General features: G+C 53.4%; 1 protein-coding gene across 1 annotated transcript; it reads left to right on the top strand.

The window, feature by feature from the left end:
* Nucleotides 1-7,772: 7,772 nt before the first annotated feature.
* On the top strand, nt 7,773-10,159 carry LOC120753229 (dentin matrix acidic phosphoprotein 1-like). Its single transcript, XM_040065283.2, has 4 exons — nt 7,773-7,845; nt 7,945-7,986; nt 8,463-8,717; nt 8,841-10,159. The coding sequence occupies exons 1-4, from the start codon at nt 7,792-7,794 to the stop codon at nt 10,089-10,091; spliced, it is 1,602 nt and encodes a 533-aa protein (XP_039921217.1). The 5' UTR covers nt 7,773-7,791; the 3' UTR covers nt 10,092-10,159.
* The last annotated feature ends 510 nt before the right edge of the window (nt 10,160-10,669 follow it).

The raw sequence follows: 10,669 nt of genomic DNA, 5'->3' as shown, positions 1-10,669 counted from the left end.
TGTCGGCCCCTCCGTGCTGCATCCCACACCTCCATCACGGAGCGTTTCCCTGTGCTGCACCACTGCGATGGAATCATGGCCATTAGCCCCTTGTTGGCTGCCAGGCTGTCCTGGTACAGCACAGCAAGGGCTGGGCTTGTGAATGGGAAATGGCTTTTCTGGAAAAGATCACAACCTGAGAGGGGGTTTGATGATGCCTCTTTGAGTGTTTGCGTTAATGCTCAGCCAGCTCATGCTGGCTTTATTTTGGGTTTTGGTTTCGTAGAAAGGAAAAAAAAAAAAAAGGAAGTGAATCAAACTGAAACCTCCCTTTATTCCATTTATTTTTCAGTTGGAGGGAGTGGAAAGATTTGAGCTTACCTGCTGGAGCACATTAGTCATATGAAGAGATGATGGCTGTGGGCTCGGGCGAGATTTGAACGTGGGCTGGGTAGTTATGTGCTTAAGCCCACAGTGCTGAGAGGATTACGGGTGAGATGGATCACCTTTTGTCATTCTGGCCCGATTTCTTCAGGAGGGAGTGCCGAGACCCTGCTGAAGGTAAAGGATGCCCTGGCACATAAGCTGGGGTGACATTTCCAGGGATCCTCCTGCTCCCACGTGGTTGGGTGGATGAAGGAAGTCCTTTCATGGCATTGCATTCCCATTTGGGCTGCTTCTGGAGAGGAGCCTGGCGGAAGACAGAGGTGGTGATGCCACTTCCTCGTAGAAAGCCACAGAGTGCACCATGTAATTACATCTGGGCAGAGCAGCACTGCTCCCGCAGCACGGTTACATACGTGACTGGGGCAGGCAGTGCCGGAATTTGCAGACATGTCAGGAGTCACAAATACTAGAAACCCTCAGGAAAGCTTTCGTCAATGGCTGATGCCCTGAAGTTACTAAAAAAAAAAAAAAAAAGCTGGAGGGGAGCTCTGTGTTGCTGCTCCTGCTGTGGGACCGTGCAGGTGGGGAACAGGCAGCACACGCTCTCGACCCTGCTTCCCCAGACAGCACCTTGCTCTCATTTGTCTGCATCAGTCTTCCCTGTTTGCATATCAAACATATTTTCACACCTTTTTCTTTGTGACTGGTTATGGAAAATCGAATTCTGTGCACAAGCGTCAATGCTTATACGGTATTTATTTCTTATAAGCTCTTTTTTTAAAGATTCCTGCTTCTAATCTCCTGTACAATATTCTTTTGCGCATTCAGCATTCAGAAACAAAGCCACCGAGTAACAAGAGGGTATTCCAGCAGGAATAGTGAAGAGGAACTAGACTGAGTCAAAAGGTACTGACTGGCATGTGCAATCACACATATGCAACTGCTTTGAGGTGTACCACTGAATTCTGCTGGAAGTTTAACAGGGTGTGAATACACCCGTCCAGCAGAATAAGGCTGTTGTGTAAGAATTCATCTGTCATTTACAGCTGCTCATTTAAGGTGATTGGTATGAAATGACAAAGAGCAACTGAGGGGGCAGGGGGGTGGGTGATTAGGAAGTTTTATTGATCAATGGATCAAACAACGAAGAGTGTTAAAGTCATCATGGTGTTAAGAGTGAAGGCTGAATCCAGCCTATCTGAATTTGGTGAATTGATTACTGAGGGAAAAAGCTCAAGATCTCATAGAATTAGGTCTTAAAAGCAGTCAGCTTCAATTCCTACTGCAGTGCCGGTGAAAGTGGAGCAGAAATGCAGATCCCTGCCCCAGGATCAGGGGTGGGTGCTGTCAGGTGCTGTGGTGATGTTCCTGAGCTGCATTTTAGGGTGCTGGCAGCCAGCTGTGCACAGCTTCCCCGGGAAGTGGCACCAGAGTTTTGGCTGCTGGCTGAGCGCTTACAGAGGTTTGTCACCAACAATCCCACGTGTTGTTTTCAGGAAAATAACTTCCAGTAAGCAGTTCCAGATTTTTCTTTGTTGCTCTGATATTCAGAACAAGCTTCTGCTGCTGAAGCTTGGCCTACCCCTCCCCCAGTATTTAACCACCCTTTTAGGAGCCACGGAAAACCAAGAAACATCTTGGATTTAATCCTTGTTTCTTGCTGAAAAGCAGTTTATCATGCATAAGCATGTAGATTCCTGTATAAAATAGAGTAGCTTCTATGGGATTTTTGTTGTATAGACCCTTGTGCAATATGGAATATTGTGGGAGGTGTGGGTACAGCACTCACATAATAATAATCATAATAATAGTTAATAAAAAGTTAGATGGCGAACCAAATGAAAGTCACCAGAGGTGTGGTGTGCTTTTATTTTCTGTGGTTGTGTTGGCTGAGGCTTCTCTGGTTGTATGAGTTGTTTGGCATCGCTTGGGTTTTGGTAGTGTTTTTTTTGGTTGGTTTTTTTTTTGTTTGTTTGTTTGTTTGTTTGTTTGTTTTTGGTTTTGTTTTTTTTTTTTTGAGGGGGGGTAGTTTCGGTTTTTTGTTCTTTTTTTTTTTTTTAAGTTATTAGAATTTTGCGGATTCAAGTGTCCTTTGGAGGTACGAGCCAAATTGCTGATGATCTCTTGTTCAGAGCTGCACTGATGGTGTCTCTCCAGTTTTTTCCAGGCTCCCAGGGGACTGTGGTAATGCTTCCTGTCCAGCTACACCAAGCAGACATAAATTTAGCCCAAGTGAGCCATAATGACAGTACAGGAATCAGAGGGGTGCTGACCACTCTCCAGGAGGGGTCTGGCACTCCTTACAGACATCTTCATCCCTCGAGCTGCCAGCCCTGGCCTGACCTCTCTGCCCACTCTGGGCAGGCTGTGCCCCCCCCATTACCCATTTGCACTCCTGCAGTGCCTGTTCCATACAATCATTTCCATCAGTCATTTCCTTCTGACGTTTTTTCCCCCTCCAACAAGAAATCAGGGTGCTGTGACTCGGGAGACAGACGCACACCTGACCTGCACAAACAGCACAGCTGCCCCTGTGTCACCCTGAGCAGCTCACTGATGTGATCAGGGGCAAGGCTGGCTCCTGATCACTGCTCTGTTTCCCTTCCTGAGAGCACTGACACCGTGCTGCTTTCCAGATCTCTGCAATTCCAGCTGGATGGGAGCAAGCACAGGGTGAAAGCTGCAGAGAGCTTTTCATATTAAGGCTGCGTTACTGTTCCACTTCCCGCTTGTGATTGACAAGTACTTACGGCTCCCACCTCCCAAGGGGTTGAATTGTGAGCAGGAAGGGATTGTAAAAGATATTGTACTCGGAGTGAGACGTTAGGAGCTATAATCACCCACTAGAGCCTCTGTGATTGCTGCTGCCAGTGCTGAGCTACTGGCAGCTATGTATTGGAGCTACCTGGGAGCTGTGGCAGCACTGTCACAGCCGGTCCCTGCTGTGAGGCAGAGCCAAGCACCTGTCCCTGCCCTCGTTTTGACAGGGGCAGCAAGATGCAGTGGTGCCTGTGTGCAGCAAGATGTGCTGGATCTGACAGGAGGATGTGTTGGATCTGTGGCCAGGCAGAAATGAGAGATCCTGGTCCAGGTCTGATGGCGCCACAGCCTCAAATGTGCGAATTCGGCCAGGCTGACGGATGAATACGGATCGATAGGACCTGGCAATCCAGCCACACACATCTGGCAGGGATGGCACAAAGCCCCTGTCCAGCCATGAGCTCCAGCTGCAGAGGCTTGATGTGGGTAGCATCCATGCTCCATGTGTTTTGCTTTGCCGAAAGTGGCACAGAGCAGGTACAACACCTGTGAGCCTTCATCGCAGCAGGACATCGGGGCGAGGTGCTGGTTTTGCTGGAGGTCATTGCTCGGAGTAGGATGGCAGAAAAATGCTAGAAATAGACATATATAGGGGGTGGGGCTGGTACAGGAGGTGGGAAGTGAGGGATTTTTGGAGCCTGCCTTGCATAGATTTTGGGAAAGGGCACGGTGCATCTCATGAGTAGGATAAGGTCGGCACCTCCCTTCAACAGCATCACAGAGACTTCAAAGAGTCTGTGATGTCTGAAATAGGCATGAAATAGGGCAGATGACTGGTGCCTTGAAAGTTTTCTTCTGTTTTCTCTGGCTGTAGAGGAAACTCGGTGGTGGACATGGAATAGTGGGTTAATGATCCTATGCCTGTGCTGACAGGAGGCCAGGGGAGAGGGCTGTTGGTCTTGTGAAGAGGTCTAGCGTTAGCAGGTGCCCTGTGTGTGTCTGTATTTCAGGCCCCTGGATTCAGGCTCCTGTGAGATGTTTTTTTCCAGCAAGGAGAAGTAGCAAATTTTAGAGGCTTAGCAGAAACCAAACCTGTGCACGCCTCCGTGCTGTGACAAACACACTGGTAGTTCCATATCACAGCATTTGCAGCTTTGAGGCTTGCTCCCAGAAGGAGTTGGAATATCAGTGCTGCTCTTCAAACACCTAAAATGTCATCACTGGCTACTGGGCTACTAACTGTCATGTTAGTGCTGTGAAACGCAGACGATATTCACTCAGGTAACAGAATGAAACTGCGTTATAACACCTGCCACCAGAAAGTGTGGGGCAAAGGGATTTGGATTTGGAGCTGACCAAAAGGTAGGAGCTGGTGCTGAGTGTTGAGGACACGTGCCTCGTGTCCTGCTCTCATCCTAGTCTTCCCTGCTCCCATTCATTCATTGATCCTTTTCCTTTTGATGCTGCTGTCAAAACCCTCAAGTCTACTCAGGAGGGAAGTGCACCAGCAACATTAATATTATTAAAATACTTTGGGCTGGGAAAAAAGGGGGGAACTGTGGGGTTTTTTTGAACAATATTTATTTTTTGAGTTTTTCATGCTGAGTTCTCTTGATCAGTGGAGGAGAGCAGCTGTTATGTTCCTCCCCCACCAGCTGGCTGTCCTTAGTGCCAGCTTTTCTTTTGGCTTTGGTGTCTCTTATCCCTCCTGCTGTCTGCACTCGTTTCTTTCCTCTGCTCTCATGAACACCACGCAGTCCAGACTGTCTAACAGAGAAGTGATATTTCTGCATCTTCTTACCAACCCTGCCAGTCTTTTCATTTCTGCCTCGGCCACGTCCTCCCTGGTAGTCTGAGGGTGCCAGCTTTAGCCTGGCCAGATTTCCCCCATCTTCCTTCCAGGGACTGAGCATGTTGCTAGGGTAGAACTTGGGGAAGTGCCCAGTGGCATTTAAAACACCCAACAGACAGCTGCTGCTCCCACCTTCAATCCGTTTCTCACCCCTGATGCGCCAACAATAATCCTTAATATTATTTTTTCTCTCTAAGGTTAATTGTAAAGTTGCAATATGTGGGCTGGGGTTTCCTTTCCTTGCAAGACACAGGCAGATCTGCTGGGGCAATCTGGCTAATGCTGTAGGATGATCTCTGGGAGGGATCTGGGGACAGATCTCATTGATGGAGCCAGGGCTGTTGGTGATTACAGGGATGTGGGTGCTGCCAGGGAGCACTGTTGGATGTGCTGGGGCTGTGGGTGTTGCAGGGCCACTGGAAAGGTGGGAAGTGACCTGGGGGTGCTGGCTGGTGGGGCAAGGGGTGACCTGCATTATTAAAGAGCCAGGCATGCAGAGCTGGGTGTTTATCTCCTTCGTGCACCACAGCACCTGGACATGAGGCAGCACCAGATCCTTGGGGGCTGAGTTAAATGCAGGTTTGACATTACAAAAAAACCAAAAAACAAAAACAAAGAAAAATACAACAAAACATGGTAATTGTTGGAGGTGCCTAAAAAAGGTTGGCAACATGAACTCATATCTGGCTGGGGAGAGGGGTATAATTTTGACATAGGTCAAAAGGAAAATGCATCCCACGGTATCTGTGGCAGGGGTCAGATGGGGAAGAAGAGGGAAAACATCTGCTGAAGGTATGGGCACAAGAGTGTGTGGCTTTGTGGTGACCCTCTTGAGGCCAAGGGGCTGTGGGGAAAGCTGTGGGGCCACGGTGGCACTGAGGCCTCCTTGCATGGGGGGCAGGAGGAAGGAGAAAAATGATGCTCATCACATTTGGCACCTTGCATCCTCCCAGGACAGACACCCATGGACTGTGGGCTGTTAATGAGGGGGGGATGGGAAATAGCAGGAGATTGTGGGGATGAAATTACACCCAGCAGCAGACTGACATGTCTGGTTTCACAAGATGCCCCGTCCAGCATGAGGCATGCTATCTGGATGCTGTTTCCTACAGCCTGAGCAAATTCAGAAAAGCTGCAGTTTACAGAGCTCTTGCTCAGTCCTGACCCTGCCCAAGTTTCCTTCAGTCATTTATTTCACAGTGCCAGCATCTCCTGTGAATGCCAGCAAAGCTGCAGCCCTGTCCACGACCCCATGGCACGTATTGTGGCCCGAGTTTTCCAGAGCAGAGGTTTCACCCTCTCCCTGTCCAGCAGCTGGAAGGAGCACTGGAATGCCACACTCGGTGCAGAGTGTAGGATGCTCCCTGTACACCTCCATTGAGCATTTCCCTTCTTCCTGGCACGAGTGCCTGTGTGGGCACGAACGTAAGACAAGTACTCTCTTTCTAGGGTGGGTTTGTGCTCCTGCCCCAGGGTACAGGACAAGGCTGAGACCTGGCAGGGAAATGGTCCCTGTGGGTTTCAGCACCCTGGCACAGGGCAAACTCTGCTCCCAAGCGCACGGCTTCGGAGGATGCCGTCCCCGGCACGGGGTCCAGCGCTCGGCGTGGGTGACGCCGTAGTTGTTTGCGCGTGTCACGGCGGGAAGTGTGTGAATGGGATAAATTTAGCAGTCAAAACACGGGGCCGGCACAGTCCGTCATTAACTGCCAGCCCGTCTCGTCATCCTGCAACCACAAGGAGCTTTTTTTAGGGCCGGCGTCCTGGCGGAGGCCAGAGGAAGCGTGGGAGGCCAGTTCCCGGCGACACCTCCATGCGCAGCGGCACTGCCCGGCGGTGCCATTGGCTGCCCCCGGGCTGGGGCTGGCACCGGCCAGCGGTTAAATGCCCGCCCGGCACCTTGGGACACGCAGCCGGGAGCATTCCAACACGGGCCGACAGCTCAGCCCATCCCCAGCACCGCACGAGACTCGGGCTTGCAGCACACCTTGAGGTAAAGGTCTTGGTTTCTTCGGGTTGATCTGGCGTTGCCTGGAGGGAAAATGGCAACGTTTGGGAACGGGGGTTGAAGATTTCCCCACGGGTTTTGGTTGAAAGCACGAGGCTCATCGGTGGGATGTAGGTGTTGCTTCGTCAGGGAAGAAATCAGACGTGTGCTGGTTCCAGCGTGTTTTGGGTGCGGGGTGATGCTCAGTGTGGTTAGCGGATCCCATAGGAACGAGGCGCTGGGCTGCTTAAAGAAAATGCTTGGAAAATGAGAGCAGAGCTGGAGGAAAGCCCCCACTGCTTTATCTGCCTGCCAGGCAGCAGTACTGCAGCCCACCCAGAGGGCTCTGGAGATGCAGCTCTCTGTGGGGTTATCTCATCGGGATGCTCCGCTTTGGAATGGTGGGAGATTTTACGTGGCTGTGGGGACCACTCCAGCTGGGAGGTGCAGCTCCTGGTCTCACAGTGCTGCCCACATGAGGCTCCTGTCACCACCACCGCCGAGCTCAGCCCGGGGGTGACATTACTATGGGAACAGGAAACTCGGGAGCGCTTTCCTGCTCTTTAATGATGCTCAGATAACAAATCTGCCAGTACAAGGCTGGGTATTTCAAATCCCAAACTAAAGGGAGGTTTCTGCACAGGAAGTGCCAGGAGGTGGCACAAGGACAAATCCCTGGCTTGTTTGATGACATGCCAAGCTGAGCACTGGGAAGGATTTGGGAAGGATTTGTGGGGCCAAGTTCCAGCCAGAGGCACATGCAAAGGCTTTGCTCTAGCCTGCATATATTTCATTCCTTGTTGCAGCCACAGAGACCGCGACTGACATGAGGGCTGCGTTCCTGGTGCTGCTCCTCTGGGCCGTGGCCTGTGCTCACCCTGTAAGTACCCCCTGGCCTGCCACTCCCACCCCAAACCCCTTGGCTCTGCCCAGCCAGGGCACACTGATCACTGATCAAATATCTCCTGGATGTGTTTAGGTGCCTGGCCATGAACCCACCCACCCCAGCGCCCTGCAGGAGGTAAGCCACAGGTGCCCCTGTCCCACAGGCAGCAGCCCCTCAGGGAGCAAGTCTGGGATGGGGAGCCAGCCCTGGGCAGGCATTCTTGGACCAGGAACCTGGGAGGAATCTGCTACTTCTATGGGTCTTTGAGCTTTGTCTCTCTGCTCAGTCTTTTCAAGCTGCCTTGGTTTCATCCTGTTTTGACTTGCTTCCCTGAGAAAGTTCCCCGTTCGCCTGACACCTTTTGCTGTGCTGGCCCTGAAAAAGGAGCTCCTGTGCTCTGAACTAGCCCAGCTTGGGCTTTTCTGGGCTGCCCTTCTGTTGGTAGCTCCCATTTTATTTTGTATCAGCAGAAATAACTACAGGGCTGAGGTGCAAGAAATAAAAAAGGCTTGAGCTCTAGCACGGCTCGGGAGCGAGGTCCTGCCACAGCAGTAAATGTGCTGTGGTCGGTGTTTAATAAACCAAAGCACTGTCTCATGTTTTGCCTCCAGGATGCCACAAATGAAGATTACATCGGCAAGCTGGGCAACCACCTGGATGGAGGAGACGGCAGACATCCTCCTGCCGGTCCAGAGACAGGGGAAAATGCCCTTGCCAGGGACCTGACGGGTGGGAATGCCGTGGATGAGGAGCTGGGTGAGCTCAGTGGCCAGGACGTGGGAGGCCGAGCTGGGCAGGCTCAGCACGTGAACCAGGTGGACCACGAGGACACGGGCACCCACAACGGGAACGACCTTGGTTTCCTGGTGAGTGAGTGGGGAGAAACCTTTTGTGGAGAGAAAAGTGGAGGGAAAGCTCCCTTGGCCCCAAACCCGGCACTGGCCGAGGCCGCGCTCGGCTTTGCATTCACGTGTTTGTCACCTCCACAGGAGGCGGACGCGCGTGACGCTGACGATGGGCACATCGGAGAGCGCTACGGCGCCGCAGCCGACGCCTTCCCCTCCCACGGCGGCGCGTTCCTGGACGAGGAGGATGACAGCGGCGATGACACCTTCGACGCCAACGGGGAAGAGGAGAGGGGCGAAGGCCCTACCTACGTGGCTGGCGCTGATGGGGCGGGGGAAGGCGACGCCGGCCGCGGGGATGCCGGGGCGGGCGGGAGGCGCGGCGACAGCAGCAGCAGCAGCAGCAGCGAGAGCGTCGCGGCGGACCACCGGCGCTACGGGAACCGCGGCTTCGGGCGCGCCTACGGGCACGGAGCGGGCAGCAGCAGCAGCCAGGAGGAGGAGGAGGGCTTCGACTTCCAGGACGAAGCCATGCAGGGGGACGATCCCTCTGTCTTCGACGGCCCGGGCGGCAGCTACAGGATGCGCCACGCCGGCCCCCTGGGGAACAGCTGGGAGAGTGCCCAGGGGGCTGGCTCCCACCGCTGGGAGGAGGGGGACAGCAGGTCCCCCGAGGTGGAGGATGGCGACTCTGGAGAAGACAGCCCATCCGTGGAGGACAACAGTCAGTCAGAGGAGCCTGAGGACAGCCAGTCAGAGGAAAAAAGCTCCAGCCACTCCCAAGAGGATGGGGATGGGGAGGACAGCCCCTCCAGGGAGGATGAGGACAGCGAGTCCAGGGAGGGCACCGATGAGCAGTCAGATGAAGAGCCAGGGGAGACCCCGGAGGTGGTGAGAACCTTGAATGAGCACAGCAACAGCCAGACCTGGGAAGGGCAGGAGGACTGGGATTCTGCCGAGGACAGGAGCGTGCTGTCCACGCCTGACAGTGAGTCCAGGGAAGAAGAAGAGGCTGAACTGAGCAAGTCCAGGGAAGATGATGATGACCAGAGCCAGTCCACAGAGGACACCGTGGAGGAGTCAGAGGAGGACGGGAATGACTCAGTGCCGAGCACATCGGCTGAGAGCCCAGAGTCCCCAGAGGATGACAGCAGCCCAGAGGACAACACGGGTGAGGACAGCAGGTCCACAGAGAGCGACAACAGCGAGTCCCAGGAAGATGACGACGACGTGGAGAGCCACTCGCAGGAGGATGCCACGCGCGAGTCCAGCAGCCACGGGGACGACAGCTCCCTGCAGAGCCCGGAGAGCGGGGGCCGCAAGCGGCGGCTGGGCGCCCTGCGCCACAGGCCTGCTGCTGACTACGATGACAATGACTGCCAGGACGGCTACTGAGCTGTGCCCCACGGCCTCAGCGGCCTGGGGGGCGTGGGGGGACGAGGGGTTAATTTATTTGCCATATAACCTGGTTGACTTCTTCTCAAGGAGATGCTGTGGTTAAAACGGAGTCGGGTTCTCCGGGGCTAGGGCTGGGCACGACACACAGGGAGTGGAGGGGTTGCCAGGCACGGGCAAAACACTGAACCACGGCAAGAAAAGGCATCTTCTGTATCAAACTGGAGAGCAGCTGAGAGCCGTGAGTGCCAGCAGGGCGATGCTGCCTGCTTGCCCCAGGGGCACAGTGGTGGCTCGGCACTCCTGGGCATGCTGGGCAGAAAGGTCCCGTGTTCACCCCTTGTGTTTACCTGCCACTGCCCTAAACACATCTGCCCAGACTCCAACTGGAGCTTTCCACTGAATCCATGTCCAGCACATAAAAAGGAAAAGCTACAGCTGGCGTGCACTCGTGGTGCACGGGCGCAGCAGGGTGTGAAGTACCACTTCAGGATGGGATGTATGTAATATTTTTATTCTTTTGTAAGAAATGTACAGAAGACATTATGCTGTATCCTTTTTGCACTTGTATTTCAAAG

The sequence above is a fragment of the Hirundo rustica genome, chromosome 5, assembly GCF_015227805.2.
Source record: "Hirundo rustica isolate bHirRus1 chromosome 5, bHirRus1.pri.v3, whole genome shotgun sequence".
Lineage (NCBI taxonomy): Eukaryota > Metazoa > Chordata > Aves > Passeriformes > Hirundinidae > Hirundo > Hirundo rustica.
This window is presented reverse-complemented; position numbering and strand designations above follow the sequence as displayed.